This window comes from Cibotium barometz, chromosome 9 (assembly GCF_041138505.1).
Source record: "Cibotium barometz isolate CiBa-2024 chromosome 9, ASM4113850v1, whole genome shotgun sequence".
NCBI classification, from domain to species: domain Eukaryota; kingdom Viridiplantae; phylum Streptophyta; class Polypodiopsida; order Cyatheales; family Cibotiaceae; genus Cibotium; species Cibotium barometz.
Window position 1 is genome coordinate 32,129,772 of NC_141054.1, and position 19,647 is coordinate 32,149,418.

Here is a 19,647-nt window from a genome sequence, read left to right on the forward strand (position 1 = left end):
CGAGGCCGGCGTCCCAAATTTGGGGACCTCGCCCCCCAAAAATTTGGATCGTACACACTTACCAGGGTGCCCGTATGATGGCCGCACAAGAACCAAAGGACGGCCGCCCACTGTGTGGTCCACACGTACCGCTACGTGGACACCCATGCTGCTGCCCCTGACCAGATACATGCGTACCACTCCTTTCCCTGTTAACCGACACCGTACCTTTTCCCTAGACCCATGCAGGCCACTGATCTACAGCCTTTGCTGGTACACCATCCTTTCGTCCTTGCTTTGCGCAGCGCCCGTACCTGTATCCCACCCCTGGGGTGCTCCATGGGCAACATGCATTTCTGCGTAGCCTATGCTCTGCTGTGCTGTCGTCCGTCCCTGTGCAGTGTACTTGTTGTAGTACAGCCGCCCCTTACAGCCACCCCTCTCACACCCCCTCATTTGCCACTTTTCAGATAAGGCAATTTTCCTCTATTCCCCTCTTGCTAGGAGGCAGTGTCCTTAACTCTTCTCCCCCCCGTGTGAAGAGACTTACAGCAGCCCTCATCCCTTCTTCACTTTTGCAAAACGTTTTTGTGTTAAGGACATCTCACAATCCCCCCCCCCATTTGTGTGGACTTTAGTAAGAGGTTTTTACCTTAAGAGAGGATTCATGCGCTGTGGTCTTACGGTGAGCAAACGATCTCAGAATTGAGATCCGTCGACTGGAGCGTTTCGACTGCAACAGCGAGCCCTACAAGACGACGTCCAAGATGGCCCCTTCTCGAAAACGTCAGAATATTGCCTCGGGAGGAGCGCGCAACAACGAGATTAGAGAAGATGCTCCCGATGCGGCTCCAACCCTCCCTTTACAAGCTCCTCAAGGAAATGGTGGCCAGGTTAGCTTGGTTATCTTTTAAAGAAGAGTTTTTTATATATATTAGTGTTAATAAATGTGTATCTTTTCCTTTTAAAATAATGACATAAAATTGTATGAAGTTACGAATTGTGTGATACTGTATTCAATAAATTGCATTAAAATTGTTATCTTTAAAGAGTGCAAGTTTTTCCTAGCTTCGACGCTAACTCTGTTCCGTGCTTATGTAACCGGGCGGCGTTGTTAGCAAAGCCCGGGAATGGCCCAAGGTATTCCTCATACCATTGGGAGAATAAGGTTCACCGATTGAGGCGAGAGATCATGATGCTGCCTAGTTCTGAGGGCCCAGGCTAGTGCAGCGAATAAGCCCACCCTAGTGTGCAGACATCCCTATGAGGGGCGGGAGGATCGAGTGATGGAGCCTAAGAGGGCAACAGGCCGGCTTGAGTCCTCGCCAGCGCGGCCGACGATGAGGTGTATGGTCCCGTAGAGTTTTGCCCAGCATATAGAGGCTGGAAGGCCGAATTCTAGATCATCGGCAGTATAAAGGAAAAGAATAAGAGAGCCGGTTTGGCTTGTGTGGAATTGATTCATGTATAAACTTTTTTTTTTATAAATCTTGTTTTTGGCATTATTGTATTGTGGAAAAAGACTACTTTAACAAACCTTATGAAAAGGACCTTAATTAAGGAACATGTTTATTTATGTCAATCAGTGTGTGGGAGGATTAATTAGAAAACAAATTGACGCGTGAGTAGGGTGGAAAGTGGGAGGATGGAATGCCCCGACGGCACCATCCTACGGACGGGTGGACCCGATTAGTCGGGTAGCTTTCCAACAGATTAAGTGAAAGCCCTATGCTAGATAAATAGGTTCTTGGACAACTCTATTCTAGAAGACTAGGCCAGCGGCTATGCCTTGCATGGATGAGGAAAAAAGCGTTGCCTCTAGAAATCAAGTCTAGTAGTTGCCCAATTTATGATCAATTACCCTATGGGTGATTTGATTTTTAGAAGATCACGCTCCCCCTACGGGATAGGACTAGGTCTTATCTATGAATCGTATCCTCTAATCTCTACATGGTCAAGGTGTCGATGAATAGGAAATTTTCTCCAAGTTAAGACTTAGTGGACTATCTGAAGTGTTTCCCCTATTTTAGAAGGGGAGAATCTTACGGATTGTCCACTAACTACATGTTGTCTGTCTTTATGAACGAACCTACGGGTTATCTGGACAGGGAAACATTAGGAGTTATGTCAATGGGAACATTCCCGATCCATTGTGATCCAGAAGGAGATCGTGTTATCTCTCGGTTTGGTGGCGATCAATGCTGCCTGGCGAATACGGTCAAGCTCAGCCTAGGACAACAAATGAGAAAACCCCCTAATCCACCTAACAACAGCAAACTACCCCCGCTAGCCATGGCTAGAATAGGATTTTTCAAATCTTATTATTTTTAATATTTTGTAGACAAATAACAAAATATGATAAATAAATAAATAAATCATAGGGGAGAAATCGGAACTAGCTACTCGAGTTCCATAAAGTGTATAGGCCGCTGGAGACGCGATCTCATTGATGTCAGTATCAATGTGCCGGTGAGTCGATGCACTGCAACGTGTCGACAGCAATCCATGTGCCCTATGACGAGGCTACTTGAAGGGGCACGCTATGGCATGGTCACTCTCAAGGATGGAGCACGCACAACGGTGACGCAACAATGATGCGACTATGGTAATGGCAGAAATGCACACTCTACTGTCGTGAGAGGGAGCTGCTCCTTTTGCTCCCGCTCGCTTCTATAGTTGGCTGTGCAGAGAGAGAGAGAGAGAGAGAGAGAGAGAGAGTTCTCTCGTGATGGTTGCCTCCTCTTCCATGAGCCCGCAAGCAACCTGTTGCTTTGTGTATGTAATGCATCAAATGCATCATTGCTTGACGTCACTGCTCACACCATGGCTATGGTTGAGCTTGATGATGGAACGACCCTCCCTGCTGCTAATCTACTGTGCACACATGAGAGAGAGGGTGAGATAAGTTGACGGTTGGCACCCCCTTCCTTGTTTTTACTGTGTGCTGCACCTTGCACTTTAGGTGGCAGCCGCGGGCCTTGTTGCTTCACGTCCATCAATGTGGATGTCCGTTAGGTTGCTGGGTGTGCTGTTAACATGGATGTCCGCTAGCTTCTGTGCTTGTTGTGGCTAGGTGCCGTTTGTTGGCCTACTATTGCTATGTTGTCATGCCATGCTGTTGTGCTACGGCTCTTTGCCGTGCTATGGCCACTGCGAGTACTTTCCAAACCAAAACCAATGGTGGTCAGATGGGATTGGATGGGGGTAGACTATGGAATTGGTCTAAGCAGCTAAGAAACCAAACATTGGAAAGTGGGTGGTAGGGTGAACCCCAAAATTTGAGTACTTTCCAAACCAAAACCAAAATCTTAAATTTTTTTTTGAAATAAAACACTCAGTAGCTGTCTCTCTTTAATCAAGGAGTACGATCTTTCTTGCTGAGCATCGAGGAGCCATTGGAGAGGTTTGCTTATGAGAATTAAAAGGGGAAATGATATGAGTAAAGTTGAGATTTAAATGTATAGAGGAATCACTTGCATTTCTCTTCTAAGGGATTTTTCTAGTTGCACTTTGGCGAGTCGCGCCTACGATAGCCAATGGTAAAGATAATAAATTGTAAGAGAGGCCCCGAGTGAAGTTTCCCTACCCCAAAGATAAAAACTTATGTTGGCTAATCAAAGATGAGAAAGAGGGGGTAGAGTCTTACAATATATGTGTTTAAATATAATTAAATTCATAAAATCATTTTACACACACATATATATAATAGTATGTATATATATATATGTATATATGTATGTGTGTGTGTGTGTGTGTGTGTGTGAACCGCTCTCATAAGAAAGCTCGAACCTCCTAACCACCCTCGAGCTATCACACTCACTCACACTTCTTAATGTTTGTTTACAAGAGAAGCCAAAATTAATGATGATAGCACCAAAACTATATATGTGGAGATTCAATTGCTCTAGATCTCCTAGATGATGCCCAATTCAGCATGCTTTTCCACCAATGATTGATGTCTCAAAAAACATGCATCAAAGTTAGCCTAAGGTCCCAAAGTGGTGTGTCTCAATAGTCGAGAAGCTTTCTTATTAGAATAGCCATGTGAAGTGGTAAAATTGATGTTTGTTTTAAATTGAGAAAACAACCTTGTTTTGGAGGTCGTATCTCCCAAACGGGAAATTCGAAAAAAATCCCTAAAGGCCATTCTTGAAGAACCTTGAAAAATTCTACAATTGTGTTTTGTCTTTGAGAGCCTTGCAAACCACAAAACTTGGCCAATTGCAACCATTGTTTGGGGACACAAATAAATGGATTAGCCAACCTTCAAAGAAATAAAGTTATTCTACAACTCCTTATCGAGCCGGATTCTATTTCAAACACACTAAAAATGACTTTCAAAAAGGGGAAAATCCTTTTTTATACAAATAAAAAAAGTAATGATCACAAAATAATAGGAAATGGAATTTCTAGACCTTACCTAAGCATTGTAAAAGCAAAATACCATGAATATATATATATATATATATATATATATATATATATATATATTTGAGGACACAGAGCTGTTTACAGTTTCCTTGTTCGAATCAGATGAGATCGTTGTTTGAAAAAACCCGAGTTTAGTGTAGTTTGCACCTGTATATTTTGAAAAATACCTTTATATTTAAAACTAAATACCTCTAGATTTTGAGTAGTTATAGAACAAAAACCTTCAAATTTAAAACTTAAACATACAAATACCTGCCGATTTTAGAAAAAAACCTTCAAATTTCAAGATTTTCTTTTAATTTCACAATTTTTAGATAAAGGTTTTTCACTTTTTGGGAAGATACTTTTTTCTTTCCGGAACATTGGATGAGATGATTAGAAGATATAGCAAGTTGAAAGGGTGTAAATGCAAGAAGGCATTTCATATATTTTTAAAAAAAGATTTTTTTAAAACTCTATGATGTTGTATATATTTTCATAGTTTAAATATTAAATACTATTTCTACAAAAAAAAGATTTTTTTTTGAAAATGAAATACGAGGATTGAAAAAAAAAAGGGGGGGGGGGGGGGGGGCAAGAACTTTCTAGAGCATTTGGGAAGAAACCTCCTCGCTGGAATGTTCTGGAGTCCTCCGTCTGCTCTATAATTGCCCGCCTCACTGCTTGAAATTTCATCTCATAGAGGAGCTCTCTCTCTGTCTCTCGCCAGGATCAGTGTTAATTCTCTGCTCAAGCCTTGCCTCATACCTGCCATTGATCATCTCGTCTGCTCGTCCGGCCCCCCGTTCCCTTGTCAAAACAACACTCCCTTCTTCGACCCCTGTTGAAGTAAAGTTTCGCCATGGCTGCCGCCGAGACCGAGACCTTCGCCTTCCAGGCTGAGATTAACCAGCTCCTCAGTCTCATCATCAACACCTTCTACAGCAACAAGGAGATTTTCCTCCGAGAGCTCATCAGTAACTGCTCCGACGTATGTTTCTCGCTCTTTGTTGCTGTCAATCTTCACATTTTTCTAGGTTTTTCACGCAGAGAGATAAATCCTTTCTCTCTGTTGTATCACGACCGCATTTTCCTGAACATCGCACGGCCATCCATGTGTTTCTCTACTACGGTTTCATGACGGCCACTGATGTCTTCTGCTTGTACATCTTAGAACAGCTTTATGCTCTAGGATCTCTGGTTATGACAGGCTTTATGCTCTAGCATCTCTAATCCTATTTTGTTTTTCTACGATCTTCTAATTTGGGGCCTCGTTCTCTCGCAGGCGCTTGACAAGATTCGGTTTGAGAGTCTGACGGACAAAAGTAAGCTCGACTCGCAGCCGGAGCTCTTCATTCACATCGTCCCCGATAAGTCCACTAACACCCTCACCATAATCGACAGTGGTATCGGCATGACAAAAGCTGGTATGTGCATCACTTCGTGCCTAGATATGTCTGGTTGGATGGTATAATGTCTTAAGGGTTTGGATAGCAGCAGATATATTGCTTGATTATCCCTTCAGATCAGGGACACTCACGCGCAAAATGGCCCTGTTCACCACAATTGTAGCAGGCATTTCCACCTCCACCATAACCACCACCACCCCCACCATAGCCACCACTGTAAGCATTTGTTTGTTCGTTAATATTCTGGATCACAGTTCATGCTTTGCTTGCCATATATCCATGGTTTATTAGCCATGATATGGTGTGATCTAGCGCTATATCTGGACAGCTCAAAAATACACTTGCATGTCATCCCTACATTCCGGTCTTACGGTTGTAATTCATGTCATAACGTGTAATGTTAGATCTTGTGTTAGCTTTCTCACAGGTCATCGTTGTTTGCATATCTCATTATACTGTCCCTGGAATGAATTTGCTGCTATGCCTTCTCTACCCTTGGCTCTATTTATAGTTACATTCTGACCATTGAAAATTGTCGTGTCGAACACAGATCTCGTGAACAATCTGGGGACTATTGCACGTTCTGGCACTAAGGAATTTATGGAAGCACTTGCAGCGGGTGCTGATGTGAGCATGATTGGTCAATTTGGCGTTGGTTTCTACTCCGCTTACTTGGTGGCCGAGAAAGTGGTGGTCACCAGTAAGCACAATGACGATGAGCAGTACATCTGGGAATCTCAAGCTGGCGGTTCATTCACGGTCACCCGGGATACAGGAGAGCCCCTTGGTAGAGGAACAAAAATTACGCTTTACCTGAAAGAGGATCAGGTGTGTACCTAAAATTTTCTTTTGAGCTTTTTTTTTTTTCTGATCCTTATTTTACGTTTCCATGCCATGACAAAGCTGACAAACTCTGCTTGCACTTTGCAGCTTGAATATCTTGAGGAGCGCAGGTTGAAGGATCTGATCAAGAAGCATTCTGAGTTCATCAGCTATCCCATCTCCTTATGGAGTGAGAAGACCACTACCAAGGAAGTATCTGATGATGAGGAAGATGATGAAAAAGAAGAAGAGGAAGGGAAGCTGGAGGAGATTGACGAAGAGAGGGAGAAAGAGAAGGAGAAGAAAAAGAAAACGTTAAAGGAGGTGTCTCACGAATGGTCTCTTGTCAACAAGCAGAAGCCCATCTGGATGAGGAAGCCTGAGGAGATTACCAAAGATGAGTATGCTGCCTTTTACAAGAGCCTTACAAACGACTGGGAAGAGCATCTTGCTGTAAAGCATTTCTCAGTTGAAGGGCAGCTAGAGTTTAAAGCTGTCCTTTTTGTGCCAAAGCGAGCTCCTTTTGATCTCTTTGATACACGGAAGAAGCTGAACAACATCAAGCTCTATGTCCGCAGAGTGTTTATCATGGATAACTGTGAAGAGCTGATACCTGAGCATTTGAGCTTTGTCAAGGGTGTTGTTGACTCTGAAGATCTGCCTCTGAACATCTCTCGTGAAATGCTGCAGCAAAATAAGATCCTGAAAGTCATCAGGAAGAATCTTGTGAAGAAGTGCATTGAGATGTTCTTTGAGATAGCTGAGAACAAGGAAGATTATACCAAATTTTATGAGGCCTTTGCTAAAAATATCAAGCTTGGGATTCACGAAGATAGCCAGAACAGGGCTAAATTGGCTGAGCTTCTTCGCTTCCATTCTACCAAGAGTGGAGATGAGATGACCAGTCTCAAGGACTATGTGACCCGCATGAAAGAAGGGCAGAGTGACATTTATTACATCACCGGTGAAAGTAAGAAAGCTGTGGAGAATTCTCCCTTCTTGGAGAAGCTGAAAAAGAAGGGGTATGAAGTATTGTTCATGGTGGATGCCATTGATGAGTATGCTGTTGGTCAGCTGAAGGAGTTTGATGGGAAAAAACTGGTTTCTGCAACAAAGGAAGGTTTGAAGCTGGAGGATTCCGAGGATGAGAAAAAAAGGAAGGAAGAGCTGAAAAGTAAGTTTGAGCCGTTGTGCAAGGTGATCAAAGACATCCTTGGTGAGAAGGTTGAGAAGGTAATTGTGTCCGATCGTGTTGTTGATTCGCCCTGCTGTCTCGTGACTGGCGAGTATGGCTGGACAGCCAACATGGAGAGGATTATGAAGGCGCAGGCTCTACGAGACAGTAGCATGTCCAGCTATATGTCTTCCAAGAAGACCATGGAGATTAACCCTGAAAATGCTATCATGGAGGAGTTGAGAAAGCGAGCCGAGGCTGACAAGAATGACAAGTCGGTTAAAGATCTTGTTCTGCTATTGTTTGAGACTGCCTTGCTCACGTCCGGATTCAGTCTGGAGGACCCGAATACTTTTGGGAACCGCATTCACCGAATGTTGAAGTTGGGATTGAGCATTGATGATGATGCTGGAGCCACCACTGAAGTTGATGAGGATATGGCCGGGACTGATGATGCAGAAGCCGAGGGAAGCAAGATGGAGGAAGTAGACTAAGGTCCTTTTACAGAATTGAAAGATGGGAGTATAGAGGAGGAAGAGATTAGGACGTAAATAACGTCTCTAAATTCCCAGTTTAATATTAACGAGTAGAGTCCCTTTTACTCTAATTACCTGAACTCGGACGCGTGGTTTTCCAGGTCTAAATAGATCTTGTCTAATTTCAGTATAGAGGATTTTCAAATTGGGTCGTTTCAATGGGGTCGTGGTCTCTGTAGTGAAGCAAAATTCTGTAAGGCAATGGGATTGTGAATAAAATTGTGGATCTCAAATGGGGTCGTGGTCTGTGTAGTGAAACAAAATTCTATTGTGAACAGGAAATTTCTGTTTGGGTATTGACCTTTCAGAACAAAAGCAAGGGAGGGGGAAAAGTTGGAGTTCCGAAACTAATTTGAAAAAAGAAAGATGTCGTTTTAGTAGTTGACGTGATTGTGAACATATGGATTTAGATACATACAGAGTTGTTGAAGGTGAGTTTTTAATTTAATTTTTGATGAGGAGTTGAAGTGATCTTTGAATGTAATTTGTGATTTGTGATCTTTTAATATAATTTAAGCAGTGATCTTTTAATTACATCAAAAGGCGTATGAAGAGATCTTTTATATGAATTAGCTCGCACTATTTTGCTCTACAGTCTACATTGAAAATCTTGAGGCGTATGGAGAGAGCTTTTATATGAACTAGCTCGCACTTTTTTGCTCTACAGTCTATATTGAAAATCTTGTTCCATCTTCCAAAAAGTCTTCTCGAATGAAAGGAATTTTCCTCTTCAAATTTTTAAAAAAATTTGAAGAGGAAAATTCTTCAAATTTTAGGTTTTGAAAAAAATATATGCGCAAAAATATCTCCCTTTTTTCATATATACGCGTGTGAAATTTGCATCCCTTTTCATATATTATTATTGTTGTAAGTGTGTACACAACATTTTGAAGAGGAAAATTTTCTTGAAGAGGAAAATTTCTTACTTATTAGGTTTTGAAAAAAATACATGCGCAAAAATACCTCCCTCTTTTCATATATACGCGTGTGAAATTTCTCTTCAAAATTTTTTCATTAGTTATTAGATAACGATTTGAAAAATGTGTTCAAAAATGCATCCCTTTTCATATATTATTATTGTTGTAAGTGTGTACAACATGTTTAAACCTGTTTTCACACATATGTGTGTATAACATGTGAAACCTTTTCACATTGTATCCCTCTCTATATATCTTAACCTTTTCACATTGTATCTCTCTCTATATATCTTATCCAGCTAACACTCCGTTCCATTTGGCAACTTTTTTTTAGGCTTATTTTCTTTTCTAGATATTCTATGGTTAGTTAGTATCTGTTAAATGACAACTTCTAGGCTTTGATAGTGTGTAAGTTAAGCGATAGTTTTATTTCAAGTTTCAAACTCCAACCACATGCCAAACAGCTAAATAGCTGTTAGCCCATCTGAAAATAACTGAAACGGCACCATGCAAAAAATGAGGTGCCCTAAGTAGGAAAGCCGTGTAAAGGGTCGACACCCATGTGTGCACCTTGCGCTGTGGTTGCATGCTTGAGGTCACGGTGTATGCACCTTATAGGCTTTCGTGTGCCCCCGAGTAGGCCGGCATTATTATTGGGTAGTGGGCATTACAGTTGGCGGGGTTGCTGAGCACGAAGAGACGGTGTTGGTGCAGACTAGTCCTTCATGAGGAGGCCCAACTGACTGACTTCGGCATCTCCACAACCTCAAACCATGGAAGGTGATTGCCATTCGGGCTTCTCCACAACACACAGGAAGGCTTTGGTGATCATGTTCATGAGTTGGGCTTTGTATTCACTCTCAAGCTAGATAATCTGTGGAGTAAAGCTCAGGCTCCCCATCGAACTGGAAGAGGTACCAAGAATCTGACTCCACCTTCACATTTAAATGTAGCTCTGTCCTTGGCTGCAGTTGGAGTAGTAATTTGGATGCAGATGTGATGCTCATGGATATGTATGTAGGTGCAGTGCATGTTGATGAAAGTATGTGGATGCATGCATAGAAGAAATTGACAAAGGGCAATGCATGACAGGATCGCTATATAGGTTGCTTGGAAAAAATATTATGGTTGGCATTGCTTTGATGGATATTGTATGTTGAGATTGCAGTGCTCGAATGTTGTCTTGGAATGTATTAGGTGTAAATGTGTCTTGAAAATAATACCATGTTTGGCAATGCATTGGTGGATTTGTATAAAGTGTCATGCTATTGGGAAAGGTGATGAGATCTGAAACAAAGATTTTTTTTGGACCAAAATTGATCTAATGTGTTTTTGTGTGTGTTTTCTTTCTACGTATACACATGCACTTTTTTTCTCGTGGTAGACAAGTAGGCCCAAACTAGCATGTTTGTACTCATTTTATTGATTGTTATTAGTAGATAACATGAGTACTTTTACCCCTTTGTAAACGGGTCTACCCACTCGATGTAGTTCTTGGTGTGCACTATTTGCACAATGTGCCCAATAGGAGGAGGTCAAGGAAAAGTGATCTTAGGCATGTGGGCGGTAGAGGAGCAAGTGACAAGGACAAACAAATTCCTAATGTAATTGTCTATCAAGGGTTGTTGGGCAATGCCTTGGTGGACATGCATATCAAATGAATGATGCTTGCAACAGTGGCACTAGTGCTCGGTGGGTTACAAATGAAGGCTTGCCTCCATGGTATGGGTTGGGGGACTAGTATACATAGAGGAAAAGAGAGGTAAATAAATATTGGTAGATGTTGCCAATCAAGCCAATTGGCATCCTTCATACACTTCTGCATTCATGTATTGGTTTCTCTTCTCTATCTTTTATAAAGGAAGAGTTTCACGAAGTTGTCAAGTGGCAAAAATGTGGAGGCTCGGAAGGTAATTTGACAAAAATTTGGAGTCTTGGAAGGTAATTTGGAGGTTCGAGGAGAGAGAGGCTTCTATTACTCTAAATTTGAAAAATATCAAGCATGGGTTAGCCCACAAAAAGGTTATTTACTCCTTCCTTATCAAAAAGGTTCTAGCTTGCACCCTCGACTTCTGCGAGATCCGAGCAGTAGCTCCCTTGCCCAAGAATCTGAGATAAATCCACCTCAGATGAGCCTTCACTTATGTCCATCTCACTATGTTATGCATCCTAAAAGAGGACCCTCCATTGTGTCTTCTTTGAGCACCAATTCCAATTTTGCACCCAAACAAGTGCCATAATTTCACCATCAATATGTTGCATGTCTCGTTAGTTTTTGATGTGGAGACCCTAGTTAGACCTAAGAGGACAAACCAACATCCCGAGCTACTTGTGAACCTATCATTCTCCATGTACAAGCTTACTTCAGATGAATTCGAGAGGCTGAGCCTTCCTTCTTCATTGTCACCCCAGACCGCACCAATTATCTTCCATCTGTAGCATGCATTGGGGAATCATAAGTTTTGCTTGGTAGCACCCGCCCACCCCCATGTCAAGGTCCACAAATGCCATCATACACCTATTTCATCACAATGTCTTCTTTTTATTATTTATAAATATATTTGCACAAGTTCTGTGAGCTCCATTTAAGGCCATAGCTATTCATATTTGAACTTGCTCATTTGCAATGCCTTGTCACGTAAAATATATGAAGATTATTGGGATGAAGTGATGTGGAATCTATCCATGAAGATTCGTTGAGATACCATTTTTTGCACTAGATCAAGACTTATCATTTGGCATCTCTTTTAGCCACCCCTCCCTCTTCATGCATGATACTTACCATTCCTTCTCTTTTGCAATTCCTATGGTGTATTCTAATTTTTTATTCTTGCTCAAATTGCTCAAAGGATGGATGATGAAGATAATGGGCATGGCATTTGCAATTATGTGTTTATAAAAGGGTTTAACCTTTTTTTATGAGAAGGAAGCAAAGCTTCTACATATATTTGGCTCTAGAGAGCTCTCATAAGATATGAAAGAGGAAATGAGAGTTCTAGAAGGTATCCCCCCCATCTATAGAGCACGCTTTTACATGAGATATTTATCAATGAGGTACCCAACTATAGCCATTTAGCATTAACTTACAAAAAAATACAGCCATAAATTATTACATGATGATGTGTTCATAAGTTAACACCAAAATGTGTTATGCCCCACTTCCTAATGGAGATTCTGTCCTCAAAAACTAGATGGGTGGCAGCTTGCGATTCTCCCAAAGGCCTCTGCAAACATCTTTGGTTTTTTGGATGTTTTGTGTGACCCATTGGAAGTAGTTGTACTTGGTCCAAAAGTTCATGTTTAACATACCTTCAAATGTCATATGGTAAAATGCTACTTGGCCATTTGGAAATAAGAGAGTATATCATGGAGATCCATCCTTTGTTAAGGTTGAAATTGAGGTTGGGCACATACATCTTCTCAAAGTCTCCTTTGGGTTAATTTATAAGAAGAAGAATAAGCTAAAAGAATCATCATGGCCACAATGTTCACAATGTTTTGACATTGTCCACCAAGCATAGATCTTTGGCTCCATGTGGATTTTTAGATCATTCATACTTTTAAGGCTCAAAGAGTGGAAGTTGTATTACACAAGGTTTTCTTCTTGATTTTTTCAAAGGACCACCTTCTTTTGATTGGCATGTATGTTGGCTTGACGCTTTGTATTTTTTTCATGCTTACATAGAAGTTATAATGCCCTTTGAATCTCAGAAACTTCTCCGCCACCACTTTGACTAAAGGCCCATGGTGGTCTTCTCCCAACAATTGCCTCATCTTGTGAATCTTGTGTTTCTCTTCATCCACCTCTTGTTTCCTTAGGGTATTAAGACCTCCATGTGCAATGTTATCCCCAACAATGGCAATGATTATGAAGATTTTGAACATAACATATAAAGTAGCTGCAAATACATTTAGCCTTTTTCAAGGCTTGCCATGGACCCTTGGGTGCCTTGGGTGCCACTTCTTGTTGGGATCTCACATGGGGGTTTTGATTGGGTCAGCCATTATGAGACCCTTGCATAGGCTTCCTTTGGCAATGGATCAATTCTTATTTAGCATCCACAAATTGTTGTAGGGTTGAACAATTTAAGGATTTATGGTCTTCCTTATCCTCTTCCATGGAATTCATCTTTGTCTTCTGTGTTGAAGTAGGAAGGGATTTTACCTTTCACTGTTTACAAAATCATCATCTAAAGTATAATCCATTTGTGTGTCCACATGTTCCGAGGTAAGGAGAGGGTTAGTAGTAGCAATTACATCGAGAGCAAAAATTGAGTTATGCCCCATGTTGAAGGTGGTGTAATATTATGAGGTGTTTCTTGTGGTGTTAGATGTGGTGGTGTTGGTGGATTGACGTTTGTTGCCATGGGATTCTTCCAATCAATGTAGAGTCTTCATGTGTCTTTGGCCTTCATCTTCATCCTCAAGTTATGGTAGCTCCACACTTTCAAAAAGGAGTTTTGCATCTTCAAAGAGACTATCTTCTTCATCATCATTGGGGTAAGCAACATGACTTGGCCTTCCTTATGAGGTTGGATAGAAGCTATTGGTAAATTTAGTGATAAAGTGGGATGCCCCTCAAATGGTAAGTCATGGTGTTATAGTCTAGGTGTTGTCTAGTAGCCTTTACCTCTCTCCACCCTTCCACTTAAAGCCACTAGAAGCTCACTCTCAAGATATATTCTCAAGACATCTTCAACTATTAGCTTTGGGGTAAGATCTTCTAGATAGTCCAACTCCAACATAGGCTCATCATTCATTGTTAAGGACTACTACATCCTTTAGGATTCTATTGTTGGATGAGGGAGAAGATGCTCCGCACACTCACGCACAGACACACACGCACACATAGTGATTGATAGAGAAGCTCAGAGAGCAAGAGTGACAAAGCTCAATGCTGGAAAGTACTCGATAATGATGATAAGAAATGAGTGGAATACAAGAGTACTAATAGAAGCCCTAGCTAGCCCTAGGGCTGATGTGGCTAACACATAAGAGTGTGTTCACACAAGGAAAAATCCCTGCCAACATAGGGTAAAAAGTGCATGTGTGTAGGGTTGTTCACACCAAGGACTTCCAGGCTAACAAATCCCCCTGAAATGAATAATGTGCACATGTACAAGGTGTAGCAGACTACCTTAGAAAGAGTTTTGGTAAGCCCATTTGCTACATTGGCCTGTGTAGGCACATAGGTCAAAGAAATATCTCTTGCATGGAGCCTTTCTTGACATAACGATAATGCACATGAATGTGCTCTAACTGTCAATGAAAAAATGGTGGTAGAAGACAACTGTTCAATACCAAGATCTGTCGATAGACAGCGAAGTCATACACATTCCACAATAGCTGTGAATGCTATGTTGTACTCAGCTTCACAACCTGAAGTGGCTATTGTCGGAAACAGTTACCACTGTTAAAAACCTAAGTGTTAGAACATCATGCCCAATAGTTATCAGTGGAGGCAGCAAGCATAAAGAAAACACATATTTGCTTCACTATTTGCTAATGCCGACGTTGGGGCAATCCTGAAATCTACTCAACTGTGACACCACATGCTAAATTTTAAGACGGGTACTACATATGTAATAAGGCATTCAACAATAAACGACAGCATCAAAAGCTTCATTGGTGGTAGCAGGATGCCCCCCTCGATTACTATGAAATGAATACTTAAATATTGAAAAAGCCCGATGTCTAAACATCAAATGCATGTCGTAACGTCAACGAGCAAATCATCAAGGCCAATTTCCGCTAAATCTGTTGAATGTCAGCAGGAGAAAAAAGGCAAAATGCATGACTGTAACCCAATGATCATCCTCTAATGCATCAATAAGAGAAGGTGGCTCCTCATGTAGTGCGGAAGCAACAAGGGTGGAACTAGTAAAATAAGATGCATGACTGAGGCAGCGCGTGTCTGACTACTGTCAGCAGCAAGAGATCACAATGACGCATCACCCATGGCATTAGAGCCATATAGGAAGGTTGGGCTGCTGAATCTGACTAAATGGTAGCAGTAGTAGCAGTAGAGCATTGATTCAGGCTAAAGTAGGCTCAACTAAGGCAACAAGAAACAGATAATGTGATCACTGTGAACAATAGCAAGAGATAAACTGTCAAGGTCCACTTGAATGCCAATACATCTTTGCTGGTCTTCAACGGATGAGTCCATGGCTCTTTTATTTGGATATGTTGGTTGATCTTGCTGACCTTCAACGGAAAGTCCATCTAGATTTTTATAAGTGAATATATTTCCGGGTACTATGAGCTAGGAACTATTGAAAAGGCCCTTGAGTGGACAGGTGGTGAGCATTCTGGTTGCCAATGATGCCATAGGTACACCGATGAAAGAATGATTGGAAATCAGAATGTAACCTGGATATTTTGGAGGATTATGAACAGTGATACTATGGTTTCATTTAAAGATTGTTTTAAAGATAGCTGAATCTGTGAAACATGCAATTTCATATTGGGTGTGTAAGTGGTGTGGCTATCTTGAAGTTTGCTTGAAGCGCCAGCTAGGGGGCCTGGGAACTCTTTTTCGTGGTACCCGAGGCAAAACATAACCAAATTCCTAAATGGATCCTATCACTAGGGCGGTTGGCTAACCCATGGGATTGGCTGGACTGATGGATCCCTAAAATAAGACTCAATAGATGAAGTAAATCCCGGTAGTCTTTGTTCTATAGAAAAGAATCAACGGCTATGCCTCTTGATGAGGAAAAAAGCGTTGGTCTCTATGATCCAAGTGCAAGTCTCTTCCTTGATCTGACCATGTGATTACGGGTTCGGTCGGATTAGTTTGGATGGTTAAGGCTCTTGACTACGTTAGGATAAATTTTTCTGGAGGAATCGCCCGTGCTTTTGGGCGAGGGAAGTTTTTCTGGGCTCAGTTTTGGAAGAATCGAGGGATTAGTCTCTTGTCCGGATATCCGTGGGGGTGAGACCCCGAGTGAGAGGCTCACCCCTGCGCAAGAAGTGCTACTTCTGCCAGCACCCCTGAATTTGTTGCACGGAGGGGGTAGGGATCTTTGAGCTGGTATCAGAGCAAATTGGCTAAAGTGGATCAACTGAGAAGCAAGAAATGTCAAAAATTTTATGAAGTACCAGTAAAAGATTGTAATTATGTGATGAAATTCATACAAATTGATATTCAAAATAAAGATTCATAAATTGATAATTGGGTCTTCAGATGGAAGTACCGCAATTGTGTGGAATCCCTGACTTGCTTGAGGCCTAGATATGATAGTATTTACCTTGCGTAACTGAAATTCCTGTGGAGGAATGTTCAGATGGAATTTCAAGTATGATGGAATGTTCAGATGGAATTTCAGGTAACATTCCTGTGGAGGAATGTTCAGATGGAATTTCAGGTATGATGGATCATTACTGTGTTAAGAATATGAATGAATTATTCTCTGATAAGGGGATTGAGTTCCGAGAAAAGGACCTTTCTTCCATTCTGGAACTTCCCATATCCTGAGCTTGACCTTGTTTTCTCTTAAGCGGTGGAAAGTTGAAATCACCTTCCGGAGCTAGAAATCTTTTGAAAGATGATGGTTCTGGTTTCGGCGGGACCTTGACATCGAAGGCCTTGGCGAAATCCTTCGCCATCCATACTACTTCGGCCATGGAAATTGGCTTGGCATTCTTCACTAGGATATTCAAAGGTTCGTTCAATCCCCGAATGAACTTGGCCATCAGCTCTATTCTTCATCCAACGGTGGCGAGTACTTGACGAGGAGAGCGAACGCTTGGTGATACACTTCAATAGTTCTGCTCCCCTGGGTTAACTCTAAGAATTCATTCATCTTGGTTTCCAAAAAGCCGGGAGGACAGAATCTCTTCCTTAGGTAAATCTTGAGATCATTCCAAGGCTGGGTATTCCGATCCAGATCAACTTCAGAAAGTTTCACCCTTGAACAAAGAAGTGAAATGCTATAATTGTCAAGGATTTGGACATCGCAGTATGGATTGCCCAACTCCTTTTGGATCAAGGTTTTTGAGGCAGGGAAGTCAGGAACCAAGAGCCCAGACTCCGGCTCCTTCCTTCCACAGTAATCAAGTTCCTTTCCATCAAAATCAGGGAAATCCCAGAGGTAGACCCTCCAACCAACCCTCAGTTTCAATCCAAAGTAATGCAAGACCTCCGTCTCAGAATAGGGGAAGTCAAAGAGAGATGTTCCCAAATTGGCCATCCACTTCCAAGGCAGTAACGCTGGGAGCGATTGAAGAAGAAGAAGATGAAAGAGATTATACTCCACCTGCGAGATGAGGACATCTCGCGTTTTTTTAAGTGGGGTAGGATGTAAGATTCCTTCCTCCATCTTTTGAGGTGTAAAGGTGTAAGAACCTCCCCTTTTCCCTCTCTGAAATAGAAGAAAGATCTTGTTTTGGCCTAGAGAGAGAAAATATCTAGAGAGAGAATCTAAAATTGAGATATCTTTGGATATAAAAATCCTCCTAGTGTCTAAAATGGATTCCCCTGAAACAGAAGTTCAAAATGAACTTTCCAGTGTGCATTTGGAATTAATTGGAAATGTGTATAAAGGAAGGCCTAAGGGTCTACATTTTCAGAAATTTTTAGATTATGGTCCAATTAAGGTTCCAATGGGCCAATTGGATTAATCCAAGTGTTGGGATGAGATAAATCCAAAGAATAAAAGAAAATACCTGAAAATGAGTAAATGCTCACATAAGTGAAGAGTTGACTGAGTACAAGGTTTATTAGTTAAAAACTATGAGATATTACTAAAAAATGAGATATTTTAGAATAATGATGCATTTTTGACACCTTGGTAAGGAGAGGGCTAGATCAAAACAAATAAAAAAGGGAGCCAAACTGGTCCAATCTTGTCCAAATTGAGTCAAACTAAACCTGGAAAATTCTAGAACCTAGTTGGACTTGCTTATTGGCCTCCCTCACCTATAAATAGACCCTTAGTTTTTTGTAAAAAAATCTGTGAGCTATACCATGCCAGTATTATATTAAAATAATGATATTTTCTATTATCCCTTAAAAATCCTCTACTTTTGGAGAGCTTGGGGCTTCTCTCTCTCTTCAACAACTCTTGGAGCTTTCTTCTCAACTTACTAAACCAATTGATTGGTTGGGGGCTTCACTTCTAGATAAAGAAGCAAGCCAAACCTTGAGGTAAGAAGGAATTTTACGGGTCTTCTTAATATTCTTAAATGATTTCACTTCTCAACCCCTCTCAAGCTTGAGAAGTTTTTAATTAGTTGTTTGTTATGCAAATCAAGCTTTTCCTAAGAATTTCATGATTAATCACAAAAAGTTAATCTTATGCTTATTTAGAATGCTTTTTATGTATCTCTCTCTCTCTCTCCAAAAGAATAGTCATTTGTATGGCTAATTCTTTAGAAAAAGAATGCTTCTCATTGATAAATTCTTAATTCAAAACCAAACTCTAAGCTTGTAAAGCTAGAGGATAAGAAAATGGTATTTTTATGCTTTTATGATAACAAAATAATGGTAAATTCTTTTAAATTATTTATAAGTAGTTAAAAAACTACTTTAAGTGATTCTAAATGTGAAAGAGATAATTCTATCATTGTGGAAAAAGAGGAATAATAGAAATAGCATGGTCTAGTAGAAATAATCATAATTAACTTTATGATTATGGCTAAATTTATGATTTAATTCCATAATTTGGATTTAACTCTAAGAACAGATCTTCTATCATAATGGTATTACAATGTCTTATTCTTTTTAGAAAAAATTAAAAATTATCAGCAATAGATATTTTTTTATATAAAAAGAGAAATTTTTATGATAATTGAGATCCAAGTAATTAAATGGTAAAAGAGAAATTTTTGATAAATTTATTTTATGCAAAAAGAGGAATTTTCATGATATTTGAGATCCAAGAAATTAAATGGTAAAAGAGGAATTTTAGATAAATTTATTTTTATGCAAAAAGAGAAATTCTCATGATATTTGAGATCCAAGTAATTAAATGGTAAAAGAGAAATTTTTGATAAATTTATTTTATGCAAAAAGAGAAATTTTCATGATATTTGAGATCCAAGAAATTAAATAGTAAAAGAGGAATTTTAGATAAATTTATTTTTTTATGTAAAAAGAGAAATTTTCATGATATTTGAGATCCAAGAAATTAAATGGTAAAAGAGAAATTTTTAGCATAATTTAAATTCTGCTTGGGAATCCAGACCTGTGATTTAGAAGTATTGTAATACGGAATTAAGATATAACCATTGTATTCAAAAACACAATCAAAATTGAAAACTTGCATAGAAACCCTGTTTTCTTAAAGGACTGTCTTACGCCAGAATGCTGGAGGGAGCATTTGGCATATGTGTTTATCTAAGGGAAGTTCGGTTACAAGAGCTGGCGATGGGGAGTGTTCAAGGGACAGCTCACA

General features: G+C 40.4%; 1 protein-coding gene across 1 annotated transcript; it reads left to right on the plus strand.

Annotated features, from left to right (window-relative positions):
* Positions 1–4,966: 4,966 nt before the first annotated feature.
* Positions 4,967–8,563, plus strand: LOC147635473 (heat shock protein 81-1-like). Its single transcript, XM_086802760.1, has 4 exons — positions 4,967–5,380; positions 5,675–5,816; positions 6,349–6,626; positions 6,729–8,563. The coding sequence occupies exons 1-4, from the start codon at positions 5,252–5,254 to the stop codon at positions 8,286–8,288; spliced, it is 2,109 nt and encodes a 702-aa protein (XP_086658886.1). The 5' UTR covers positions 4,967–5,251; the 3' UTR covers positions 8,289–8,563.
* Positions 8,564–19,647: the final 11,084 nt, after the last annotated feature.

Excerpts from the sequence above, each read along its gene's own strand:
- LOC147635473 (XM_086802760.1), top strand. The coding sequence starts at position 5,252 with ATGGCTGCCGCCGAGACCGAGACCTTCGCCTTCCAGGCTGAGATTAAC. Across the intron at positions 5,817-6,348 it reads TATCGGCATGACAAAAGCTG|ATCTCGTGAACAATCTGGGG; the intron begins GTATGTGCATCA and ends TGTCGAACACAG. Across the intron at positions 6,627-6,728 it reads TTTACCTGAAAGAGGATCAG|CTTGAATATCTTGAGGAGCG; the intron begins GTGTGTACCTAA and ends TGCACTTTGCAG.